This window comes from Aquarana catesbeiana, linkage group LG11 (genome assembly GCF_042186555.1).
Source record: "Aquarana catesbeiana isolate 2022-GZ linkage group LG11, ASM4218655v1, whole genome shotgun sequence".
NCBI lineage: Eukaryota > Metazoa > Chordata > Amphibia > Anura > Ranidae > Aquarana > Aquarana catesbeiana.
In genome coordinates this window covers 1,736,111-1,764,032 of record NC_133334.1, presented here as the reverse complement: position 1 = coordinate 1,764,032, position 27,922 = coordinate 1,736,111, and the positions used below count along the sequence as shown (strand labels likewise).

At 46.0% G+C, this 27,922-nt stretch overlaps 1 protein-coding gene across 1 annotated transcript in view; it reads left to right on the top strand.

The window, feature by feature from the left end:
• The window catches only part of LOC141111800 (hemicentin-1-like), a 247,029-nt gene that overhangs the window by 151,378 nt on the left and 67,729 nt on the right, over positions 1-27,922 (top strand). The window contains exons 6-7 of the mRNA XM_073603935.1: positions 17,502-17,864; positions 21,368-21,676. Of these exons, the coding sequence (XP_073460036.1) occupies positions 17,502-17,864; positions 21,368-21,676 (672 nt within the window). The remainder of the gene's footprint in view (positions 1-17,501; positions 17,865-21,367; positions 21,677-27,922) is intronic.

Below are 27,922 nucleotides of genomic sequence, written 5' to 3'. Positions count from 1 at the left end.
GCCATGAGTCTTGTTAAACTCCCTTCTGCGAAAAAGTTTTATTTCTATTGTGGGGTCACCAGTCCGGTATTTGTATATTGTGGAGTCACCAGTCCGGTATTTGTATATTGTGGAGTCACCAGTCCGGTATTTATATATTGAAATCATATCCCCTCTCAAGCGTCTCTTCTCCAGAGAGAATAAGTTCAGTGCTCACAACCTTTCCTCACAATTAAGATCCTCCAGACCCTTTATTAGCTTTGTTGCCCTTCTTTGTAGTCGCTCCATTTCCAGTACATCCTTCCTGAGGACTGGTGCCCAGAAGTGGACAGCATACTCCAGGTGCAGCCGGACCAGAGTCTTGTAGAGCGGGAGAATTATCGTTTTATCTCTGGAGTTGATCCCTTTTTAATGCCAATATTCTGTTTGCTTTGTTAGCAGCAGCTTGGCATTGCATGTCATTGCTGAGCCTATCATCTACTAGGACCCCCAGGTCCTTTTCCATCCTAGATTCCCCCAGAGGTTCTCCCCCCAGTCTATAGATTGCATTCAGATTTTTGCCACCCAAATGCATTATTTTACATTTTTCTACATTGAACCTCATTTGCCATGTAGTCGCCCCTCCCCCATTCATTTGTTCAGGTCTTTTTGCAAGGTTTACACATCCTGCGGAGAAGTTATTGCCCTGCTTAGCTTAGTATCGTCCACAAATACAGAGATTGAACTGTTTATCCCATCCTCCAGGTCGTTTATGAACAAATTAAATAGGATTGGTCCCAGCACAGAACCCTGGGGGACCCCACTACCCACCCCCGACCATTCCGAGTACTCCCCATTTATCACCACCCTCTGAACTCGCCCTTGTAGCCAGTTTTCAATCCATGTACTCACCCTATGGTCCATGCCAACGGACCTTATCTTGTACAGTAAACGTTTATGGGGAACTGTGTCAAATGCTTTTGTAAATTCCAGATACACCACGTCTACGGGCCTTCCTTTATCTAGATGGCAACTCACCTCCTCATAGAAGGTTAATAGATTGGTTTGGCAAGAACGATTCTTCATGAATCCATGCTGATTACTGCTAATGATATCATTCTTATTACTAAAATCTTGTATATAGTCCCTTATCATCCCCTCCAAGAGTTTACATACTATTGATGTTAGGCTAACTGATCTGTAATTCCCAGGGATGTATTTTGGGCCCTTTTTAAATATTGGTGCTACATTGGCTTTTCTCCAATCAGCTGGTACCATTCCAGTCAGTAGACTGTTCGTAAAAATTAGGAACAATGGTCTGGCAATCACTTCACTGAGTTCCTTAACATAGATAAAGAAAAGGCACCTCGACACAGTTGAATTGCTCTACCCATGGGAGGTACTGTGCAGAATGGGGCTTCCACTCTGCTTTATCTAATGGTTACGTGATCTATATACTCAACCCACTGTATCCATCAGGCTTGGGGGCTATCTGCTCCGTTTCCTTATCTAGAGGCAGGGCTGCCCCCTCTCTCCAACCGTTTATGCTCTGACAATGAAACCTTTTGCTGAGGCCCTTCGTAACCCTTTGGTAGATGAATAAAGTATTCTGTATCTCCCCTGATGTATGGGGACTTCGTATGGACTGGGTGGAGAAGCGGGTCACCCTGTATGCCGACGATCTTTTGTTATTCTTGCATGATGCTGGCCCCTCCCCACAGGTTGTGTCCTCAATACTTTTTTGGTGGTACCAGGCCTCCGTGTCAACTGGCATAAGTCCACCCTGTTTATGATTGACTCTGGAGCCTTGGAGCATGCCCCCCGTGGACCTTCCGCTGCAGTTAATTGACAGGTTTAGATAATTAGGAGCCATTATTTCAAGCAAAGCTTCTCATTACGACTCTCTTAATCTACTGCCTGTAATGCAAGATGTTAAAGTAGAACTATAGGCAAAACTTTGTTTACCCATTTTTGGATGAGCAAAGGGAGGGTTATAACTCCTGTCAGATTTTTTTTTTCCCATTTGTGTCTCTTTGTGAAGATTTCCCTTTCACCTTTTTGTCTCATAGCCAAACAGGAAGTCAATAGACTGTCTGTAAAAATTAGGAACAATGGTCTGGCAATCACTTGACTAAGTTCCCTAAGTACCCTCGGTTGCAAGCCATCTGGTCCCAGTGATTTATTAATGTAGAGTTTCCCAAGTCTAATTTTAATTCTGTCCTCTGTTAACCATGGAGGTGCTTCCTGTGATGTGTCATGAGGACGTATCCTGACATCCTGCCTCCTGATTGGCCAGGAGGAAGGTTAGTGTGAAAATAGCGAAAATTTATTTGCTATTGTCACACAATTGGGTGGGATCAGGGAGCACTCTCTGCGCCCCAAGCCCACCCTATTTTGAAGCCTATTAGAGCCTCTGGCTCTAATCAGGTGCTTCAAAATATACCACCACCTCCCACTCCCGCCATAGGAATCCATGCGTCCAGCATCGCCGCCACTGTTGGGCTCTTAGTTTCTAAGATTGCCCTGCGTCTGGACAGGTAAGTGAAATCCCCTCCTTATTGTGGGTTGCCCCATGTGTGTAACAATCTGTCATCTAGCTAAGGCTGGACACCTGTTTATCGGTGACTGCAGGGGGGAGTTTGGGCTAGCTTCTGGAGTTTTAATTGGAGTACCTTTTTCCTGTTGTCTTTTACTGTTTTACCCTATGGAGAGTCAGCGCACAGAGGTGCGCCATTGCGCTGCTTGGTTCGCCATGGCACACACCATGCAGTATGTTGTGTGTGCACCAAGCTCTAAGATGGCATACAAGGATTCGTTCATGCGCATACACAGCCACAGGTGACCACGCACATGCATGCGCACGCATTTGCAGAGCGTCCCGGCGCACAGCCACTTTATTTAAACCGTAAATGGCTGACATGCGGTGCTTCCAGGGGACAGCTGTGGGACACAGAGTAGGCTCTGTATAATTCACTTTATAGCAACTCATTCCTCCTTACCCGGGCCACTTGAGTCTCCAGGTGTTGGTTGGCAGGCTAAGGTGCTTAGCAAGATTGTTGCATAGGGGCTTGGTGAGCCCTATTAAAGGGTCTCCCTTCTGGGGTAAAATATTAAACCCAGGTACTCCCTTTTTGTGGCTTGCAATGTCTTTATAAAAGAAGAGCAGGACTAACACTACAGGGAAGGGCACACCTATGTTGTCAGTAGCTCTTGATGAACCTAGTCGTAACCCTAGTGTTGTATCCCCTGAGAGACCAGAGGCTTCCGGGCAATCTGAGTTGCTGTGCCTGTCTGGTATTGTGCATACTGTCAGTGCTGCTACTTCACCCTTTATCACTAAGGATGAACTGTCCTTGGCCCTAGCCAACTTAGAGCACAGGATTGCTGACATGATTGGCTCCATCCCGCAGGGTGGCAAGAAACATGACAGATCCCCCTCCCCTGAGCCTCCTAATTTGGAGCAGTAATGGCTTGAGGAAGGGGAAGAGCTAGATGCCAAGGACTTAGGAGATGACCCAGCAGATGAGTCTGGTTCTGAGTAATCTGGGCCAGAAGATGTCCAGTTGGTCTCAGTCTCTCAGTCACAGAGGCTTTTGATCCTGGCTCTTACCGAGATGGTTTGTTCTGCCTTTAAGTTACCTCCTACAGAGGTTTCTGAGCCCTCCTGGTCCTCTTTGGGGTCCCTGAAGCTTCCTAAGGCTGCACAGGCTTTCCCCTTGCCCCCGCTGTTGGAACAGGCGATGTATGCTGATTGGGAACATCCTGACAGGATTTTTGTTCCTCCTAAGAGGTTTTCCTTTTCATATCCCATGGAGGAAAAGTTTGTTAAGAAGTGGAACATGCCAGCCATAAATGCGGCAGTCCCTTCTTTAAACAAGAACTTAACTTGTCCAGTGGATAACGCACAGGGCTTGAAGGACACTGTTGACAAGAAACTTGAGTCCTTATTAAAGGCTTCCTTTTCTTTGACCAGATCAGCTGTTCAGCCAGTTGTCACAGCAATTGAAGTCTGCCAGTCCTTAAAGGATCAGGTCAGACAGCCTGACAGGCCTAACCAGGAGAATGATCTTTCTGAAAACAGGGCAGACATTCCTCGAGCGCTGTGTTTTGCCATTGAAGCCTTATAGGATTCTATGCAGCAGGTTTCTTGTTTGGCTCTCCTGTCTGTACACATGCGCAGGTTTTTGTGGCTTAAGAACTGGTCAGCTGAGCTTCCCTGTAAGAAGTTATTGGCAGGGTTCCCCTTCCATGGGGAACATTTGTTTGGTGATGATCTGGACAAATAGAATCCAAAAGATTTCCGGAGGAAAGGATTCTTTACTTCCTGTAAAGAGTAGGACCAGGCATCCCTCATTTAAAACCTTGGGGACTTCCTCAGGTATTTCAGCGCCATGGCAGTTCCACTGCCAACAGGGCGCTAGAGCCAGAACTCTTCTAAACCCGGCACCAAGCCCTCCTTTTGAGGGGACAACCCCCACTCTATCGGGTGGGGGGAAGGCTACTTCAATTTGCGGACATTTGGAGAACAGTGGTGCGGGACGAGTGGGTCACCTCAACAGTGTCCCGCGGTTACAAGCTGGAATTACAGAGGTTTCCTCCTCAGAGGTTTCTAAGATCCAACGCTTCTGCGGATCCTCCAAAAAGAAACTTATTGTTTCAAGCACTAGAGCTGTTAGTGCATCAGGGAGTGATCAAACAGGTTCCGGTGTCTGAAAGAGGCACAGGGTTTTATTCGAACCAGTTCAGGGTTCTAAAATCAAACGGTGAGATAAAGCCAGTCTTGGACCTAAGATCCCTGACCAAGCATCTATTAGTCCAGTCCTTTCGGATGGAGTCTGTCTGCTCAGTAGTAGCCTCGTTCCAGATGGAAGGCTTTCTAGCCTCCATCGATTATCAAGGATGCTTATTTACATGTACCTATCTTTCAGCCTTATCAGAGGTTGCTGCGATTTGCAGTAGAGGAACGTAATTTCCAGTTTGTGGCACTGCGCTTCTGACTTGCCACAGTAACCAGGGTGTTTACAAAGATTCTAGCACCTGTTCTGGGTCTTTTAACGGCCCAGGGGATCTTGGTGCTCGGACACTTGGATGACCTCCTGCTCAGAGATCACTCACTACAGGCCCTGGAACACAGTGTAGCTTGTACAGTGCAGTATTTAGAAAACCTGGGCTGGGTCATAAATACTGAAAAGTTAGCCTTGAGACCAGCTCAAGTATCTAGGTCTGATCCTGGATACGGTCCAGACAAACGTATTTCTGCCATCTGTAAAAATCTGTGCCCTGAAGAATCGGTTGCAACAGGTAAGGAGCACCAGGCAACCCTCCATTTGGCTCTGTATGAGTCTTCTGGTAAGGATGGTGCCCTCCTTCGAGGCAGGTCCCTACGCTCAATTCCATTCCAGGCCTATACAAGACAGCTTGTCGGCTTGGAACAGGAAAGCACAAGCCCTGGTTTACTCCATGTCCTTATTTCCCCGGGCACGCTTAAGCCTAAGCTGGTGGTTGCAGGATTAGAACCTGCAAAAAGGGAAGATACTTCCTTCTGGTGTCTTGGAGAGTACTGAGGACAGACTCTCGGGCTGCGCAGCGACCCTAGAGGATCTCACAGCTCAGATGGTAAAGGACAGAGCAGAGCCTGCTCATCAACATTCTGGAGTTACGGGCCATACGTCTGGCCCTACAGTCCTGGACGGTGGAGCTTCAGGACTGCCCCATCAAGGTTCAGTCCAATAATGCCACTGCAGTGGCCTATCTCAACCACTAGGGTGGTACCAGGAGCTGTTCAACTCAGGAGGAGGTGAACCATATATTAACCTGGGCAGTGCCAGTTCTATTGGCGGTCCATATCCCGGGAGTAGAGAACTGGAAGGCAGATTATCTCAGCCGTCAGCAGATCTGAATGGTCCCTACACCCGAATGTATTTTGGGAAATCTGCCAGTGTTGGGGTTGGCCAGAGGTCGATCCATTGGCATCCAGGTTCAACAACAAGCTACAGCAGTTTGTGTCCCAAACAAGGGATCCCCTGGCAATCGGAGAAGATGCTCTAGTATTTCCATGGAACCAGTCCTCCCTGGTTTATGCTTTCCCCCTGATCCCTCTCCTTCCATATTTGTTGCACAGGATTCGGAGAGAGGGGGCTCCAGTCATTTAGGTGGCACCAGCCTGGCCCAGAAGGCCCTGGTTCCCAGAGATCATGGGATTGACAATAGACGGGCCATGGACGCTTCCGCACCGCCTTGATCTACTGTCTCAAGGTCCTATATTCCACCCTAATTTAGAGTCTCTAAATTTGACAGCATGGCTATTGAAGCCAGGGTGTTAAAGGATCGTGGCATCTCTGGACCGGTGCTGTCTACCCTAGTAAATGCCAGAAAAGCAGTCACTAGGAAGATCTATTATAGGATCTGGAAAGCCTATATTGCTTTGTGTGAAGCCAGAAAATGGCATCCTCAGAAATGCGTAATTGGGAGAATTCTCTCTTTTCTACAGTCGGCTTTGGAAATCAGATAGGCTTTTAGTACAATCAAAGGTCAGATTTCGGCCCTGTCTGTATTCTTTCAAAAGCTTTTAGCCTCCCATTCACTGGTCCGAACATTTATGCAGAGGGCAACTCGTTTGCTTCCCCACATTAGGTCACCTATGTGTCCTTGGGACTGTCTGTGTTATAGAAACAACCATTTGAGCCTATCAAGGAAATTCTTTTAGTCTTGCTGTCACGCAAGCTAGCCTTCCCGATGGCCATCACCTCGACTAGAAGGGTGTCAGAATTGGCGGCCCTTTTATGTAGGGAACCATACCTAATTCTTCACCACGACAAGGTGGTGTTGCGTCCTATTCCATCCTTCTTGCCAAAGATGGTGTCGGCCTTTCATTTAAATCAGGACATTGTTTTGCCTTCTTTTTTCTCTCATCCTCATTCGGCGGAAGAGAGAGACGACTGTATTCCTTGGACGTTGTCTGGGCACGCAGAGTTTATTTGTCTAGATCTGCGGAGATCATAGGATCAAACTCCTTTTTGGTTTTACCAGAAAGACCCAAGAAGGGGCAGGCAGCTTCCAAAGCTTTCATTGCCAATTGTGTCCGCCAGTTAGTCATTCAGGCCTATGGTCTGAAACGTAAGGCTCCCCCCTTCAGGGTGAGAGCTCCTTCTACCAGGGGTGTAGCAAACTCCTAGGCTTTTCACCATCAGGTATCGGTGCTTACGTCCACAAAATGTTATCAGGCAGATGTTAGAGCAGCCAAAGATTTGGCTTTTGGCCATAGTGTACTACAGGCTGCCGTTTAAAGTCTGATGGCTATTTTGTTTTGGCAGGGTGTCTCCCTCCCCTCAAGGCTATTGCTCTGGGACATCCCAGTAGGTAATGAATATTAGCCTGACTCTGTGTCCCGTGATGTATGAATAGAAAATAGGTCTTTAGACAGGAAGTCAGTCCCTATACAACCCCTCCCATACAGGAAGTACTTCAGCTTTGTAGCAAGCACTGAATTCTCAAATAAGGAGAGGGTCCTCTGTGTCCTGTGATGTATTCAAAGAAAAGGATTTTACAGGTAAGTATGACAAAAAAAATCCTATTTTTTGAAGTGCAGATTTATATTGGTTGAAGTATTGCATGGCTCTGTTTTTTGAGGCTTTTGGTATTGTCTGTCTGCCAGGGTTGTAGCGATCGGGGTCTGATTTGGTGTGTAGTGAGGGGGGGCGAAGGTATCCAGGGTGGATGACAGTGAACTGTTGTAGGCCGAAGTGGCCAAGTTGGGGCAGGACAAGGATGAGATTTTGTCGTAGAGACAATCTGTAGCAGAAAAAAGCAGAGAAGGGTTAAGATGGTGAAGGTTTCTACAGGTAATAGTTTGGTAATTGGAAGGCAAGGAGGAGGAAGACAATGAGAGAGTGAAACCAATAAGGTGCTGAACAAAGAGGAAAAGCAATGTCCATTCATGTCTTCATCCATCCATCTATTCATCCATGTCTCCATCCATCCATGTCTTCATCCATCCATCCATTTATCCATGTCTCCATCCAGGTCTCCATCCATCCATGTCTCCACCCATCCATCTATCCATCCATCTATCCATGCTTAACTTTGCTGAGGAATCACTTTGAAAAACACCCCTCTAACATTTCAGTATATGGCCATCTTGAAATCCATCTGCCCTTAACTCAGGTATGCAGGCAGGAGGGTGTACTTAGCTGAGAAAGCCCCTCCTCCCCTCCTGAAGACTCCTGGGATGTATGACATAATTGGCCTAGGCCAGAAACCAGGAAGTAACTGAAGAAATGTAAAAAAAAAAAAAAAAGGTATAAAACCATTAAATCTGATACACTTCCCTATCTATTTGCTAATACTAGCAGCACAAGGATTATAATCTGAAGATCCACTTTAAGAGGGGATTTCCCTCATATTGGAAAGATATCCTCTGACTTCCTGCTGAGTCTATAGAACAGGAAGAAAATGGCAATCTCCCTATATAGTCAGCAAAAACACTGACAGGTTTAACCTCTCCATACTTAATAGAAAATGAGAAAAATGTTTTTGCTTTAGAGATACTTTAACGGTTATTTCCAGACAAAACTGTTTTCCTGATGCCAACATGGCAGCATACATATGATATAGCTCCGCCCCTATATCCACCCACAGGACCTGTTTAGCTCTATAAAAGTCTGACTGAGAGCTACCTCCCCCATTCTCATTTTTGTCCTCAAAGATCAATACCTACAGAGCGTTACACTCAGGATAAGCTTTTACCTGCCGACTATGTCGGAGTCCATCTGGGTTCAGCCTCTCCCAGTACGCAGTCCCACATCTTAGGCTGCTAAATGCACCAACAAGGTGGGGAACCCCTTCTGGTGGTCTTTTGGGTGTCGAGGTGTTCTCTAATCAGAGATGATAATCCTCTTGTGGCATGCCTGATTTGGAGTCTGGATCCAGCAGCTGGGACTGCGTGATGTCTTCTCTCCTATGGAACTCTTTCCAGGTTTGTCAATTTTTATAAAGCTTTTTTCTTTTTCTTGCTCTCATGTCTCTAAAGTCCCCATACACACTGTGCAGCTTTTGTTGTCTGATTTCCTTTGAATTTGCTGGGACCATGTGGTGCAGGGGCCTGCCTGACTGCATACAAATTGAGGCTCTTAAAGGGGTTGTAAAGGTAATTTTTTTTTTTTAAATAACAAACATGTTATACTTACCTTCACTGTGCAGCTCGTTCTGCACAGAGTGGCCCCGAACCTGCTCTTTTCGGGTCCCTCGGCGGCTGTTTCAGCTCCTCCCCACAAGAACTAACCACCTTAATGTGAGCTCCCTCGCATGGTGGTTAGTTATTGCGGGCGCGCTCCCGTGATACAGCCGGCGGCTATAGCCGCTCACTGTATCACTCGGCCAGCGGCTGAGTTTCGAGGTGTCAGGTAAGTAAAACGGGGGGGCTGGGGGCGGCGGTATTGTCAAAAGTTTTTTCACCTTAATGCATATAATGCATTAAGGTGAAAAAATTTTTACCTTTACAACCCCTTTAAGGTTTGACCTCGTATTATGTGATTTTGGTAAATCTGAGGGAAAAAGTCTGCAGAGGATTGTATGATGTGTAGCCAACCTAAAAGTGTTATTTTGTGTGCATGGGTGTTGGCTTCCCTCCAATTGTACTAGCACTTTTTTAATTAGAACAGAGACTGGGGAGGACTGAGAGTCTCTCTCTCCCTTTTATCCTTTCAGGGCACCCCGAATGCGATGCGATTCTGCTGTGATTTTCAGGAGAAAATCGCCTTTAAAAACATTGTGCGAAGCTTCTCACCCCTAAATAGGAGCAGGGGATTTTGCTTGCGTAGGGCACCCAAGAGAATAGGCCACCCCCATGCGAGTTGCAACATTGCATGCAAATTGCTCTTTGAAAATCGCATAGCGGGAACACTTGTCCCCTCTATGTGATAATATCAAATGCCTCTGAAAAGTGACCTAAGCACAGATCACTTTTCAGTGCAATATAAGAGCCTGCTGCAAGTGTGAACAAGCCTTTGGGTTCCATAGGAGGAACCTAAAGAAACAGGTAGCTACCTTTCCTCTTATAACAGAAATAAGGGGCCTGTTTTAGGAGGAATGGGAAAAGGGGGAGAGAAAATCCTTCTCAACCAATAGGTTGCAGAAGTTGTATCCACAGAGAAGGATGCGACTCCTTTATCTAACCCACCAACGGTGGATACAACAGTCACCAGACTGGCCAAGAATGTGACACTTCCGATGGAAGACCCTTCCTCCATTCGCAATATCATTGATAGACGCATTGACACAGACTTAAGAAAGTTTTACCTCGTGGTAGGTGGCGCTTGTAAGCCCGCCATTGCTTTAACATCCGTAGCAAGCGATATGCGGCTCCCTCAGATACCCAGAGGCCCTTTTAACGCCAGGCTCGCCTAGGAGGCAGTTGGTGCCAGGCGGCTCAAAGTGATCCACTTCTGGAAAGCCCCCTGCCAAAAAACAGCGGATTCAGTCTACAGTGGTGCAAGGCCATTATTGGCTGTTCAAACAGCAGCCTTCAGAACGACCTCAAGAGGCTGAATCAATTTATCCGGATAGAAAGAATCAAGATTGAGTCTCTCCATACTATAATCCAGGTTATGCAACCAGGAGAGTGGAGGATTTCAGTGGACTTGCAGGATGCCTACCAGCATGTCCCCGATCCTTCAGTCATTCCAGATTTGAGATGGGGGACAGGCATTACCAGAACCAGCTGGAGCCTACACAGAATATGGTCTACATATGGGCCCAATTCAATACTCAGGTGGCCACAGTTTTTTTGCCACTTCAGAAACTCCCCCAAAATCAGGGAGAAGTTCCAACAGGCATTGGCTGCACCAGTGATGCAAGCATCTTTGTGCATGCGTCTTCTCAGGACGATGGCTTCATGTATCCCGATGATCCCCTGGGCTCACCTGAAACTCAAGAGTTTTCCAACAAAGCTTCCTGATGCAGTGGAAGAGAGTTTGTCTAGCCAAGCCAATCAGGATCACCAGCTGGATGCGCCAGAGTCTCTGGTGGTAGACGAAACTAGGGGCCGCAGCTATGGATCATTGTTAACACAGATGCCAGGGCAGCAGGGTGGGGCACCACCTGCGAAAACTCAAGATCCAGGGACAAGGGGAAATTCCCACTCTGAGCCTAGTTTCCAATATTCTGGAACTTCGAGTAGCATTCATGGCATTGGCCACCTTGCTGCCTCACATAAAGGGTCGCCCAGTCCTGCTCTGGCTGGACAACATGGCAGCAGTGTCCTACATACAGTGACAAGACGGGAAGCACAGCCAATCCCTCTTGACAGAGGTGGAACCGATCATGACATTGGCACAACAATATCTCCCAGATTTGAGGACAATATATCTTCCAGGCTGTCAGGACTTGGAAGCGGATTGCCTATCAAGACAATTCAAGGATCCCAACGAATGGTACCTTCACACCAAAGTGTTCAAACAGATCATCCACGAGTGGGGGTGTCTGCAACTGGATCCTTTTTTCCTCATCAACCAACTGCAAGGTGAGCCAGTTCCTCTCACGATACCCTCATCCATTAGCACAGGGGACGGATGCCATGATCAATCCTTGGATTGTGCAACTGGCCTATGCCTTCCCTCCAATTTCTTTAATCCTGAAATTCCTATGAAGATTGTTGACAGAGAATTTGACTTTCATCGCAGTATTGCCTTACTGGCCTTGCAGACCATGGTTCTCTCTGGCAATGGATCTCAGTGTGTGCCCACCAATCACTTTGCCGGTGACTCCTCATCTCCTGTCGCAAGGAGATATCCTACATCCGCAATCATCATGACTGGCCTTAGCGGCCTGGAGATTGAAAGGCAGGGGTTACAAGAGTTAAGATGTTCTCTAGAGGTTATTAGAACTTTACAGAGTTCCAGAAAGTGGTCAACCAATGCCATCTACTCCAGAATATGGAATAGGTTCACGAGCTTTGCAGCTGGACATTAGTTTGACCTTAGTGACCCAAATGTATCTCAAATCCTGTCTTTCCTGCAATCCGGATTGGATTTGGGGCTCAGCCTAAGTTCGCTTAAGGTGAAAATCTAAGCCATCTCGGCTTTTACACAAAACAAATGGGCAGCAAACCTGTCAGAAGAAGCCCTCATTCCGGTCCGGTCATTTCTCACACATTCCCCGCAGAACGGCGTTCCGGCGCATGCACGTACGAGGCTCGGCGCTCGCGCACGCGCATTGATGCACACCCAACGTGATTCCCTGGGCAGCCTATAAAAGGCGCTCAGAGAATCACACAAGTTGCTGGTTTGTCTCAGCTTCCTGTGTTACCTGAACCTGTATCCTGTATCTCTGCTTGACTACCCGTTGTGACCTGGATTTGCCTTTGGACTTCTCTTTGCCTCTCTCCTGGACCTGACCTCGGCCTGTTTATCGGATTCCCACCAATCTCCTGTGTTTGACCCTCGGCCTGTTACCTGGACTGTCTCCTAGCCTGACCTTATTGCTTGTACCTGGACTCTCTTTATCTTGTTATCCTACCTTGCAGATCCTGCAGTGCCATAGCACCATCCCGGTGTTTGATCCTCAGCCTGGTTCTGGACTTTCCGCCTATGGTCTCCGGCTGAAAAAACACACAAAAAGTGTAGCGCTAGTTAAAAAATGGGTAAACGTCCAATATGGAAAACGTCAGAATCACAGTTCCAAATATAAATACTGCAGAGGGACCATCAATATATGTATGAAGGGAAAAAGTCTTTAGACAAACGTTCCAACCAAAGCTGTATATAATCTTGAAATAAAACAGACACACCACCACCAATTGTAAGAAGGCTTACCAGATTAAGTGGACCCAATGGGGCATACGCCGGACTGGGTCGGATGCACTTAGGTGATGGGTGGCTTGAGATGGCACCTGAAGGCGATGTTGATGGATGGACCCACGCGTTACTCTGTCACTCTAGGCGATGTAGGAATCCAGAGAGATGTGTGGACCAGAACGCACATGGTAGTTATGCTCAAATTAATGTTGAAGAAGGCAGGTAGAGGATGGAAGGAAAGAAAAGGCCATATAGTGTAAATCCGTTTAAGAAAAAATTTATTAAATAAAAAGGATATACACTCACTTGTAAAATGAAAAAACAGCGCTGAAGATAAAATGTGGCGACAGTGGGGTCCTACCCGACGCGTTTTGTCTTCATAGACGTCGTCTGGGGGGTTCCCCCCACTGTAGCCACCAAGACATATATAGGGGATGCATCAATGTTGATGGAAATCAGCTCCATACACGGGAACAGCACTTCCGGTATTCGGCCAAAATGGCCGCCCGGCGTGCGTTCCAAGCCTCACTATGGGTAACATGTGGGCCCAGGAGGTGAAAAGGATCGTAATAGCCAAAAGAGTCAAAAAATATATGGTGTGTGAAGAATACGTGATGGCAGTGATAAAGAGAAGCGCTCATGATGAACGAAAAAAAAGTGAAAAGGAGAAGCAGCGCGATGATGTGCGCGCGCGTCTCGACATGAAAACCAAACCGCGCATGCGCGTGACGTACGTGACGCACGTGAAGCGCCATGGCGGCGTGCCCCCAAGCGGAGTAGCGTGCGCGCAGTCGAGGCATGTAAACAACAGCCCCACGCATGCGCGTGATGCACGTAGTGCGTGTGAGGCGTTGTGACGTCCGTATGGGGGCGGACCTCCTTGTAAAAAACAAACAAACCCAGTGAGTGTGCGTAGAGTGATATTTGTGTGAAGATTTAAGATGCTGCAGGCAACACTGCCCGGCAATATTAAACATGAATATAGATAATGAGTATGAGTAGAAAAGTGCATATGTGAAGTAAAGGATCCTTGATAATATAGGATAAAACACTGATCCTGTGTATGCACATATAAAATGTATCAAAGTAATGGCGAATAAGCCATAAATTAGTGAGAAAAGTAAAATGATGCTGAAAAAGGGGGGGAAAAAAAAAATTTTTTTTTTTTTTTTTTTTTTTATAAAACGAAAAAAGGGAGAAGTGAACCCTTCTGAGACCGTATACATGTGTGTTACTATGGAGGAGATTCCAATAATATTACATAAACAATATTAAAATAATAATATTCACTGAATGCGCATATACATAATACAATTAAAATATATACGTGCCATTAAAAAATTCCTTTATAAATGGCCTTAAAGTTAAGTATCATTGTAACGTAACTTTCAAACAATAGAGTGAAAGAAAAATAAAAAATATATATAAAAATAAAACATATAAAAATATATAAAACAAAGGAGAGAGCACGGAAAAAAGGGGACATCAAGCTTTATTAATGAAAGCGTTAACGTCTAATTCGACGTTAATACCCAATGGGAAAAATGTGCGGAGCTCATGGATCCAGAAGGTCTCCAGCCGGGAGACACCCCTGGTCATGGCCCCGCTCCTCCAGGGAGGGACATACCTGTCAATTACGACAAACTGTGTACCCTCAATGACACGATTATGTTGTAACTTATAGTGTCGGGGGACGGTGTGTTTAGTGTCCCCATTTTTGATGAGGGCAATGTGTTCCGCTACTCTTATAGCGAAAGAGCGAATCGTGCGGCCCACATATTGTTTCCCACAATGACATGTAATTAGATAGACAATGTGACTGGTGGTACAAGTGCAGAACTGTTTAATGGAATATCTCTTGTGGGTGACCGATGAAGTGAAGGACTCAGTTTTCCTACCAATGCCAGAATTGTGTAAACATACAGTACATTTTCTACATGAGTAGAATCCTTCCATCTCATGGAAGAGTGGCTGGCGTATGGGGGGGTTGATAATGTTGGGAGCGATTTTACTCTGCAGAGTATTGTCTCCGGCTGCACCTTATCTACCAGTACCTGCACAGCAGCTCTTCTCTGCCAAAGACTCCACAAGCAAGTCATCCGCAGTCCATTGGGGAGCCTGTGCCTCTTCGTGCCGTTCCCTCCCTGTACCAACTCCAGGGGGCGAGCTGCGCTTAGTCGCAAAGGCGAAACCGCTCTCGGCATCTCGGCCTCGGTGAGTACTATCCGTGACAAAACCTGATGGTGGAGCACTTCATGAGAGCGGTACTTAGACTACGCCCTCCCAAGAGAAATAGGTTCCCTCAATGGGACCTGGCAGTAGTCCCCAATTTTCTAGCAAACCCTCCTTGTGCTCTGACAAAAGACTGTTCATTATGGGATATCGCCTATTAAAAAAAGCTTTCCTTATACCCATATATTCAGGGGGAAGGGTGTTGAAATTCCAAGATTTGGGGGCAGTTGAACCTTATTCCATGTTAGTCCCAGACAGGGTTGTGCTGAGACCATTGGATCACTTTGTCCCAAAAGTGGCATCGCTATTTCATCTCTCCAATGAATGGGTGCTACCAGCCTTCCCAGGGAATCAGATGCTGATCTGCCGAGTTGTACATTCTAAAAGTCCTCAAAGCCTATCTCCGGGCTACTTCTACATTCAGACGTTCTGACAGACTTTTCACCATACCTACTGCAAAATGTAAAGGGGAAGGAGGCCTCGCCCAGAACCATCTTGGCCCGGATAGTAAAAACTCTTCACTGGGCATATAGAGCGGCCGGGAAGAATCCAGAGGTGGTTAGAGCTCACTCAACCAGGGTGATGTTGTCTTCTTGGGCGGCACGGGCAGGATTGTCTCTGGAGACATTCTGCAGAGGCTAGCAGGTCATCACATCATACGTTCTTAAAACACTACAGGGTGGAACCAGCAGCTCTTACTACAGTAGAGTTTGGGAGGAAAGCTTCTATGTCTATTGTCAAAGACTAAGTTTGCAGTTTTAAACCCTCCCTCTCAAAAGCTAATTATGTATCATATGTACTGTATGCTGCCATATTGGTGTCAGGAAAATTAAAGTAATTTTCCTTTCCTGACGCCAATACATGGCAGCATACGAACCCTCCCTCTGATCTTTGTGCTTTATATGGGGAATGGGGGAGGTAGCTCTCAGTCATACTTTTTTATAGAGCTAAACAGGTCCTGTGGGTGGATATAGGGGCGGAGCTATATCATATGTATGCTGCCATGTATTGGCATCAGGAAAGGAAAATTACGGTAAGTATTTGATACAATTTTACATTTTCTTAGTTGTGGATGGAGAACCCCTGTAAGTTTTTACTGTTCTCCTCTCACTTCCTGTCCTGTGTTCAATATTTTACCAGACAGGAAATGATGGAAAGTCTCAGGCTTCCTTAAAGTAATGCTTGTTAATCTGCCACATAATGCATGTTGGCGCACCACCAAAATATAAATAGGTCTTGGTCTTGGAGTGATACTAAAGTCTCTTTTTATTGTTTAAAAATAACAAACATGTTATACTTAATTCCTCTGTAATGGTTTTGCATAGAGCAGCCCGGATCCTCCTCTTCTCTGGTCCCTCTTCTGTGCTCCTGGCCCCTCCCTCCTGTTGAGTGCCTCCACAGCAAGCTGCTTGCTATGGGGCACCCAAGTGGAGCCACAGCTTCCTGTGTCCATTCGGATCAGTATATGAACCTGATAGAGATGTCGGTACACAAGTAATGTACATCATCGCTTTATATTTATACTGAATCTATTTATGTAGCGCCCTCCTAGGTAGGTGCTAGTGAGTGTATCATTGTTTTTGGTTTCTCTACTTAACAGAGGCTTTGATTGGTTGGTAGAGTCTGCTCGGTGTGTTCTGGTGCTGCTCATGCTGTCTTGAAAGTTTCACACTGATCCCATAGCTATGGAGTATACTGGATAGTGGGAGAAAACCTGGCAGATGAGAGCATGGATGTCTATACAGCCCTGGCCAATTAGAAGAGGGAGTGCCCTAATGCATGCTGGGTAACTGTATTTATATCTGAAGAGCACATGGGCTCGAGGTCTTCCTCTAGAGTGAGAGGTCCAGGTGGGTCCAGGTGAGGAGGGGGCTGCTGCCCATCCTCAGTACAAGCCGCCATGCAGCCTCAGGTGGAGGACCTGAGGGCCTGAAACATTGAAGTTGGAATCCATGGTTCTTGTGAGAGCTGACTGAGGGAGGATGTCTGCGGATCCTGTCTGGTACCACCAAGGAAGGCTGCCATGTGTGCTTCAGGAGCCTTATGAGTACAAACGCCCCACAGGGGATCCCTGGGACTGGTGCTGTTAGATCCCCCTCTGGGTGCTAGAAGTCAGCTGCTGGGTGCAACTAAAGGGGACACTGGCTTGTGTCTTAGAGAGGCAAAGTTCTCTGAGTTCCTTCAGCTACTTGTTCATTCCATATAGGTGCTGAATGGTTCTACAGATAATCTGCTACACAGTTCTATTGAGAGAGTTGTCCTCACCTGTGAATAGTTGATTTGGAGTATCCTACTAATTCCCTTCTCCTATCCAAGTTCTCCAAATAAAATACAAAAGCAAATCCCCTAGACTGGTCATTGAAGATGAGCGGAAGAGTGTGTGTGCCTGGCTGTGTGAAAATACCCTGTAACTGGCTGTGGATTAATCAGTGGAATACCCGAGCAAATCCATATCCAAGCGGCTCCTGTGGGGGGACTGGTACATATTCATTCATAATCATTCTAAATTCTCTTCTTTAGTTCCTCCCAAGTTATTGTCCATCATGTCCCCGGAACGTGTCATCCATGAGGACCAGCTGACTCTGACCTGTCCAATAAATGGGCTTAAACCGCGAGCTTTGTCCATCACCTGGCTGAGGAGGGAGAGGAACCACCGAGAGACCGAACTGGTAACATGGAAATCTGGGAGCCAATCCATTCACAGGGAGAAATATTCCCATAGAGTACAAGAAAATGAGCATGAAGATAATTCCTACAGCTATATAAGTGCTCTGATCATGAAACCAACTATAAGAGAAGATGATGGAGTGACATATATCTGTAGAACCTTCCACCCCGCTACAGATCACCGGGAGGAAAGAGAGCAGATCCTGAATGTGACCGGTGAGTGATGGAAAATATAAAATTAATTTTGTTCTAAGACAGCTATTTTGGCCAACCATATGGCTACTTTCACACCGGGGAGGTGAGGTTGTCGGCGGTAAAGCGCCAATAGTTTTAGCGGTGCTTTTCGGCCGCTAGCAGGCTGCTTTTAACCCCCGCTAGCGGCCAAAGAAGGGATTAATTGCACCCGTGTAGTGCTGCTGATGAAGTGCTTTGCAGGCGCTTCGGCAGTGCTGCCCATTCATTGCAATAGGCAGGGGCGGTGGAGGAGGGGTGTATACACCATGCCTAAACTGCCCCAAAGATGATGCTTGCAGGATTTTTTTTTTAATGTCCCACAAGCGCACTACCCAGTGTGAGAGCACTCTGGCTTTCACACTGGAGTGACAGGGGAGGCGCTTTGTAGGTGCTATTTTTAAAGTGTCTCAGTGTGAAAGTGGCCTACATCAGTAGATGTTTCATCAAGAACCACAAGGCCTGAGAGTTATGTCATTTCTTCTGTGTTGGATCCTTAGGACCCACCAATGCACTTCACATTAGACATATACCAATGAAGCTTAAGAATAATAAGGGGGTAGAGGTGATTGGGGAAGAGAAGGGGGATCGGTAGAAGGGGTGACGGGCTGGAAGAGGGATAGAGAAGGAAGAAAGGGGAGAGGATGATGAAGAAGAGGGAAGAGGTAGAGGGGAGTGGAGATGGAGAAGGGGAAGAAAGAAGAGGATAGAGGGGGGAAAAAGGGGAAGTGGAAGAATGAGGACAAAAGGGAAGAGGATGAGAAGCACGGGGAGAGGTAGAAGGGGATGAAGAAGGGGGAAATATTAGAAGGGGGGTGGAGTAGAAGAGGGAAAGGGTAGAGGATAATGGAGGAGAAGGGGAAAGGGTGTATAAGGGGGTAGAATAGAAGCAGTAGCAAGGGGTTAAAGGAGGGAAGAGGAAGAAGAGAATGGAGGAAGAGAATCAGTAAGAGGTAGAAGCGAGTAGAATAGAAGCAGGGTTAAGAGGTAGTTGGAGGGTGGAGAAGGTGGGAGAGTGCAAAGGAATTGGGGGGAGGAGAGAGGTAGAAAGCGATAAAGGAGGAGAAGGGGGAAAAGGTAGAAGATAGATGCAGGGGGAAAAGGTTGAATTGGTAGATGGAGGAGGAGAAGGGAGAAGGGGTTGGTGAAGAAGGGGAAATAAGTAGCAAAGGATGGAAGATGAGACAGGGAAGAGGTAAAAGAGAATGGAGGAAAAGGGGGAAGAGGTAGAAAGAGAATAGAGGATTAGAAGTGAGAAAAGGTTGATGATGGAGGAGGAGAAGGGAGAAGAGGTAAAAAGGGGTGTAGGAGGAGGAGAAGAGAATGGAGTAGAAAAAGGTGGGAGTTAGAAGATGCTAATGGAGGAAATGAGGGAAGAGGTAGAAGGAAGTAGAAATGAAGAAAGGGGAAGAGACAGAAGATGAGTAGAGAAGGAGAAAAGGAAAGCGATACTATGAGGGGGGGGGGACAGAAAGGAAGGGAGATAGAAGGAAGTTGAAGAGGACAAAGTTGAATAGGTAGAAGGGGATGGAGGAAGCGATGAGGGAACAAGTAGACGAGGATGTGGGAGGTAAAGGTGAAAGGGGCAGAAGAAGGTGAAATGTATAAGGGGGGAGCAGGGACAAGAGGATAAGGGAGGACAAAGGTGAAAGGGTTGATGGTGGGGGGGCAAAGGGGAATAAAGGTGGAGATGTGGAAACATGTAGAAATGGAGTAAAGGAGGAGAAGGGCAAAAGGTGGAAGGTGATGGAGGAAAAGGAGATGGAAATAAGAAGAGAAAAGTGATAGAAGGGCGTGTAGCAGAAGCAGCCAGAGGTAGAAGTGGAGAGGGGGAAGAAATAGAAGGAACTGTAGATGGATGGAGGAGGAGAAAGTAGAAGTAGAAGGAGGAGAAAGGGGAGGGAGAGTCGGTAAAATCAAAAGGAGGGGGTGGAGAAGAGAAGGGAGAAGAGGTAGAAGGTGGGTGGAGGAAAAAATTTCGGAAGAAGTAAAATGGAATGGAGTTAGTGATGGGGAAGAGGCGGAAGAGGGGGAAGGGAGATGAGGTGAAGGGGAGGGGGGGTAACAGGAGAAAAGACAGGGGGTGGAGGGGGGAGGTGAAGAGGTAGAATTGTATTGGTGAAAATGAGGTGGGAGGGGGAGAAGGAGAAAAAGGTAGAATGGGGGTGGACGTATAGAAAGATTGGGAGGTAAAAGAGTTCTGAGGACAAGACGGGTGAAGAGGTAGACGGGTTTTGAAGATGAGAAAGGTGAAGCAGTTGAAAGGCATGGAGAAGGAAGAGGTAATGGGGGATGGAGTAGGAGAAAGTGGAAGAGGTAGTAGGGGTGGAGATGGGGTAAAGGGTAGGCAATTGAGGAAGAAAAGGGATAGATGAGGTTAGAAGGGAAGAAAGAGGAAGCGGTAGTAGGTGGTGGAGGATGTGGTAGAGGTAGTAGGGGGTGGAGGAGGTGGTAGAGGTAGTAGGGGGTGGAGGAGGTGGCAGAGGTAGTAGGGGGTGGAGGAGGTGGTAGAGTTAGTAGGGGGTGGAGGAGGTGGTAGAGTTAGTAGGGGGTGGAGGAGGTGGTAGAGTTATTGGGGGGTGGAGGAGGAGGTGGCAGAGGTAGTAGGTGGTGGAGGAAGTGGTAGAGGTAGTAGGGGGTGGAGGAGGTGGTAGAGTTAGTAGGGGGTGGAGGAGGTGGTAGAGTTAGTAGGGGGTGGAGGAGGTGGTAGAGTTAGTAGGGGGTGGAGGAGGAGGTGGCAGAGGTAGTAGGTGGTGGAGGAAGTGGTAGAGGTAGTAGGGAGTGGAGGAGGTGGTAGAGGTAGTAGGGGGTGGAGGAGGTGGTAGAGGTAGTAGGGGGTGGAGGAGATGGGGTAAAATGGAGGACGCAGAAGGGGAAGCGGGTGATTTGGTTGGAAGAAAAGGGAAGAAGGGTGGTGGAGTGAGGGGAAAGCAAAAGAGGTAGAAGGGGGTGGAGGAGAAGGGTGAGGCGGTGAAACAGGAGTAGAACAAAGAAGAGGTATAATGGGGTTGTAGGATTAAATGGGAGAAGGGGTAGGTTGTAAGAGGAGGAGTGGAGAGAGGTGGTAGGTGGTTGGAGGAGAAGTGGTAGATGGGGGGGGGGTGGATGAGGAGAAAGGGTAAAAGGTAGACTGTAATGGAGGAGGAACAGGGGGTGAGGTAAAAGGGGGAAAATGTAAAAGGGGGTAGAAAAGAAGAGGAGGAGAGAGGTAGAAGGGGGATTAAGGAGGAAAAGGAGGATGAGGTATATGGGGGAGATGGGAAAAGAGATAGAATGGGATGGGGGAAGAGATAGAATGGGATGGGAGAAGAGATAGAATGGGATGGGGGGAAGAGATAGAATGGGATGGGAGAAGAGATAGAATGGGGTGGGGGAAGAGATAGAATGGGATGGGGGAAGAGATAGAATGGGATGGGGGAAGAGGCTTTCACAAGGTCTGTATAGAAGCATCATTCTAATACATCTGACTGTCTTCTGTGTTATTTTAGCGGTTCCGGTATTGGACCCCATACTGAAGACTCAGGAAGTTGTTTGTGTCGGTGAGAAGTTGGATCTCTTCTGTAGGATTCATTCATTCTACCCGTCAGACATACAAGTCACATGGTACATGGAAGATGACATCATAATATCATCACAAACCACTTCCCCCCTCCCAGATTATGAAGGACTCTATCATGTGACCAGCACTTCCAGTTACACCCCAACAATGAAGGATCTGGGGAAGAAATTCCGATGTCAGGTTCAGCATGTCAGTCTATTGAAAGCAAAATACATCACCTGGACACTGGAAGAATTATGTGAGTACTGGGAATATGGGGGGGGTCCCTAATGAATAAGTAAAAAGTTAAAGCGTTTGTTACCTCAACATTTCACATTCCTGAGGTGTGGCTGCTGTCCCATGTACTTGTATGAGGAAGTTTCCTGTTCTCTTTGTGTGAAATCTCTGGTGTTCCCGCCAGTCCCTCTGCTTTCCTATTAAAAACGGACCACACTAAGCAGGAGAGTACTACGTAGTCAGCTCTCTAGTTATGCTGGGAACTCTGTGTACTCTCCGCCAATAATCAAACTTGTCCTGACACGCCCCCCGCTGCACAGCCATTCACTGGGAAGCTCAGTGTACTGCTGTTTCTCCCCCCCTTCTCTTATGCAGCTGAGAACAGATTGTATGTGATCTCTTATAAAAAGGGGAAAAGGGTATTTATAATGTTTGTTTCATATTTATACACAAATATTTTGCCTTTCATTTGTATTTTAAACGGAATGGGTTGTTTTACACGGTGACACTCATTGGAACCAATCAGATTTAGGCCGGGTACACATATGTGCGGTCGCGGTTTCCAGTCTGGGGTCCGGTTTGTTTCTGTTCACTGGATCAGGTACAAGTCGGGTACAAATATTTGCCTGAAGTCACACCTGAACCGGACCCAAAAAACGCACAGGACCGTTTTGGAATTTGCAACGCAGCCGCCCAAGATATAGAGAGCCAATCACACTCACATGTTATGGGAATTGGATTCTTTCAACTTAGGTAAAATAATGACAATAAAGTCTGATTGTATGATCCTCTATGTAGGATAAATCCCCTCCCCCCACACCCTGAGAATATCGGACAAATGATCGTCCTCTTTGGGGGTTTTTTCTGCTCGTCTCATATGGAAAATGAACAGGTTACTAAAGTTATGAAAATTCTTCTACGACAGAATACAATTGGAAATAAGGGGGTTGGGAGCCCTTTTGTTTCCGGATGATGGTACAACTTCTAATTGATCTTCTTCATTAAGTGTTCTTGCATAGCAAGACCACTTACTGTTATCTCACATATATATTATTCTTATTATTATTAACCTAAATTTACCACCCTAACTCCTCCCACAGTTTTTACACTACATAGACAAGTAATATACCGAAACGAGCGGATTGTTCCCGATTGGTGTGTTATTACTTTGTGGAATGTTTTGCCGAATGGTCCACGAAATGACGTTTTTGCAGTGAAATTGGTCCCATAGGAATGAATGGCGAAATGTTCAAAACTAGAGTGGGAGGTGACAAAAGCTGACAACCCCATGATCAGCCAAAACATTATGACCACCTCATGATCAGCCAAAACATTATGACCGCCCCATGTAAAAAAAAAAATATTTTTGAAAAAAAAAAAAAATTTTTGAAAAAAGTAAAAAAATAATTTTTGAAAAAAAAAAATCATTTTTGAAAAAAAAAAAATATATATTTTTGAAAAAAAAAATATTTTTGAAAAAAAAAAAATTATTTTTGAAAAAAAAAAAATTATTTTTGAAAAAAAAAATATTTTTGAAAAAAAAATTTCTTTTAAAAAAAAAATTATTTTTGAAAAAAAAATATATTTGAAAAAAAAAAATATTTTTGAAAAAAAAATCATTTTTGAAGAAAAAAAAATCATTTTTGATTAAAAAAAATTAATTTTTGAAAAAAAAAATTACTTTTGAAAAAAATGTTCAGCTCTTTCAGCGAATGATGGAACTTTTTTACTACTATTTATACTTTTTAAAATATTAAGCTTTTTAACACTTTTCACAGTTACTCAAGCCACTCCACCCCACCCAGTTACTCCGCCCACTCCAGTTGTAGAGGCAAGAACACTTTTCACAATTTCCCCAGAAATTGTACCTTTTCTAGTTCATCAATATTGTTTGTAGAGGCTATTCGTAATTTTCAAGAATAGAACTTGGGATGTGATGTATTCTTTCATTTTCCACACATGCGTAGTTCTTCCGATTATTTTTTTTTTTTGGATGAATACTGTACGGGTTAAACAAAATTCTTCCTCCCTTCCAATGTCCGAGAAAAAATTTTGTGCTTCTCCCTTTCGAAATTTTGTAGATGAAGTGTTGTGATCGGCTCTTGAAAGCTGTGTACTAATCATTACATTATCGTACGATCGATGCAACAGCAATTTTTGATTGTTTGATTGTTCAATTTTCTGATGTACTAGGCGTAGGTGTGTCATTTCTACATCTTACACGGTTATGCCCTGTACACACAATAGGATTTTCCGACAACAAATGTTCGATGGGAGTTTGTTGTTGGAAATTCCGACAAACAAAATTTGAGATCTGGATCTCAAACTTTCCGACAGCAAAATCCTTTGTCGGAAATTCTGATCGTGTGTAGACAATTCCGACGCACAAAGTTCCACGCATGCTCAGAATCAAGCAGAAGAGCCGCACCGGCTATTGAACTTCGTTCAGAATTTCAGACAACATTTGTGTGACCGTGTGTATGCAAGACAAGTTTCAGCCAACATCCGTCAGAAATAAATCCAGGATTTTGTTGTCGGAAAATCCTATCGTGTGTACAGAGCATAACACCTTCATCCCTACAATGCTCCCCATTCATATCTCTAATGCGGTGATCGGTATTCCTGCTGATTTGCCAGCCAGACCACTAATGCACCATGTCAGTTGGTAGAGTGGCTGTGCAGTTCAGGAATGGAGATCAGAGGAAGGATCCGGTGTCTCCCAACCCAGAAAACATGACCAGGACCTCCATGAAGGAGAGGGAAGACACCGAGAGGCTGACAGCCGTGTGGGACAATCAGCGGTTGGGTTGCACCCGTCATTACAAATCACATTGTATAGAGGAGTTGCAGACAGATCTATAATACAGCATAAAGGCAGTGGGGGCTGGTGTCAGTCGGTCCACCGGTACTTACCCCATCTAGGCATCCGAGGAGTGGGGACCGGGCATCCAGGCATTGGCCAGCAGCTCTTCTCCTCTTTGCTTCTGCTGTGCGTCTCCTCCCCTCCCCCTAGGCGTCCAATAGGATTGCCTGTCCTTTCAGCCAATCAGGTGATGGGTATCGGTGTTGCAACACACCTGGGTGGGCTCCAGATGCATCCTCTGCACTCCGAGTCCACCCTGTTTTGAAGCCTATTAGAGCCTCTGGCTCTAATCAGGTGCTTCAAACCCCCCCCCCCGTGTGCGCCACTGTAATTCAGGTGCCCGACGTCCTGAAAGGGGCTGGATGCATGAATAGGGGGTGGCTGCGGCAGCCATGGATAGAATCATGCTAAGCATAAATCTATCTATTACCATATAGAGGGTGGTGTGGAGAAAAGGGGGCGGATCCCCTAATGGATGGGCTCTCCCTGTATACAGGCATTGCATCTGTCTCATCTGTATAGACCTCTATGGGGGCGCTATACATGACAGATCGATGGGCAGCCCATAGACACCCTCCTTCCTTCATATGTGGAGCGTTTCATCATCTGAAAGGGAATGGACCTGTATACCTGTGTGAGAACCATCTGATGTACACTGACATTCCCTGACCCCGGAGCTGGACACTGGCAGCTTCCATCTAAGGCTTCTCATACAGGAATATTGGTGACTGTTGGCAGGACTAGCAGTATAATCATTGTGATCAGAGCTGTCAGTGTGGAGGTTTGTGGTCTCTTTATAGGAATTATATTGTGGGAAGTAAATGTTTAACCACTTCAATACCAAGGACGTCATATGACGTCCTGGGCTTTGAGCGGGTATATCTGAATGATGGGTGTAGTTACAAACATCATTCAGATATTGCCGGTTTCAGCCAGCGAATCTCTACACCATAGGAATGATCATAGAGGCCGTTCCACCGCTTGATCGTTCCTATGGGAGGCGAGAGGGGACGTCCCCCCCCTTCCCGCTGCCCTCCGGTGCTTGCTCCAACTCACCGTTACGATCGGTGAGGCGGAGAGTGGATCCGCCGGCGCCGGATGTAGATCATAGAGATTTCCAGCGGACCAGATGGTCCCCGGAGTCTCTATGATCGTCGGAGGCCGGGCGCGATGTTATGACGTCACGCCCGGCCTCTTCATTCAAAAAAACGGCGCCGCTTCGGCTGGGAAGCGGCGATCATTTTTTTTTTTTTTTTTATTTCAGGTTTCCCAGCCTAGTGGTGAGATATGGGGTCTTATTGACCCCCCCATATCTCACTATTAAGAGGACCTAACATGTCATATTGCTATTACAAGGGATGTTTACATTCCTTGTAATAGGAATAAAAGTGATCCAATTTTTTTTTTTTTTTCAAAAATGAAAACGGTGATCAAACCACACATGTGAGGTATCGCTGCGATCGGTAGAGCGAGAGCAATAATTTTGGCCCTAGACCTCCTCTGTAACTCAAAACATGTAACCAGTAAAAAAATTTCAAGCGTCGCCTATGGGGATTTTTAAGTACCGAACATTGGCGCCATTCCACGAGCGTGTGCAATTTTGAAGCGTGACATGTTAGGTATCTATTTACTCGGCGTAACTTCATCTTTCACAAAATGCAAAAACATTGGGCTAACTTTACTGTTTTGTTTTTTTTTTAAACACAAAACTGTTTTTTTCCCCAAAAAAACGCGTTTGAAAAATTCCTGCGCAAACACTGTGTGAGATAAAAAGTTGCAACAACCGCCATTGTATTCTCTAGGGTCTTTGCTAAAAAAACATATATAATGTTTGGGGGTTCTATGTAATTTTCTAGCAAAAAAAATGATGATTTTTACATGTAGGAGCGAAGTGTCAGAATTGGCCCGGTATTGAAGCGGTTAAATCCTCCTCATCTCTAAGGCTGGATTCACATCGATGGCATTTTAGTGCTTTTTGCATTCTGCAGATTTGCACTACAGTCCATATAACGTTGTTTCCTATGGAAGACGTTCTGTAGTGCAAATCTGCAAAATTCAAAAAGCACTAAAATGCAAAGGTGTGAATCCAGCCTTATGCCGCGTACACACAATTGGACATTCCGACAACAAAATCCTAGGATTTTTTCAGACGGATGTTGGCTCAAACTTGTCTTGCATACACACGGTCACACAAAGTTGTCGGAAAATCCGATCGTTCTGAACGCGGTGACGTAAAACACGTACGTCGGGACTATAAACGGGGCAGTAGCCAATAGCTTTCATCTCTTTATTTATTCTGAGCATGCGTGGCACTTTGTGCGTCGGATTTGTCTACACACGATCGGAATTTAAACGATCGGATTTTGTTGTCGGAAAATTTTATAGCCTGCTCTCAAACTTTGTGTGTCGGAAATTCCGATGGAAAAAGTCAGATGGAGCCCACACACGGTTGGAATTTCCAACAACACAATCCGATCGCCTTTTTTCCATCTGAAAATCTGACCGTGTGTACAGGGCATAAGGCTCGTACACACATGAAAAGTGACGGAAAACCGCCCAGATTTCACTTGTAGAGAGAGGAGTTTTCATGCGTGTCGGTTATGTGTTCTGTTCACACCGCAGTGCTGAGGTCACATCAGAAAATGTCATACAATTCGCAGCTCATCCCTGTGGTGTGAACACGGCACACAGGGCTGATGCAAGAATTTTTGACACCCTAGGCGAAACCTAATTTTGCCGCTCCACCCCTGACTCCACCCCCTTTGCCCTACCCATGTATACCCCACCTTTTTAATGAAGCGCCCATCAAATGCAGCCTATCAGCGCCCATTAATGAATGCTTGCTTCCATTCATTTGGGAGTCAGGACACAGACACAGTCCTCCATTGCCGCTGATCCTCTGACACTATGCGTGAATGGAGCAGTGGCTGATGCTGAGACTTAGTTGCTTGTTGTAGAGAGAAGAGAGCAGGAACACCAGTGGCCGGGCACCCTAGGGAGCAGTGCGCCCTAGGCGGCTGCCTAGTTTGCCTAGTGGTAGCACCGGCCCTGACGGCACATAGAGAACAATGGGAACTATATTTTCTCTCTTGGATAGGGATAGGCTTTATGTTTGGGTCGAACATGAGTTTGACTCAAACATTGGCTGTTCACCAAACAGCTAACAATTTGGGGTGTTCGCGGCAAATTCAAAAGCCGCGGAACACCCTTTAAAAGTCTATGGGAGAAATCAAAAGTGATAATTTTAAAGGCTAATATGCAATTTATTGTCATAAAAAGTGTTTGGAAGGTGTCCCTTCTTCATCAGAGCCTTAGTGGTGCTAGTCTCTTGTTAGTCTTTATACATGTGTCCGTCTGAAAAGCACTCTTCAGATTGGTGCTGAAACCCCTCCCTTAATTGGTGGG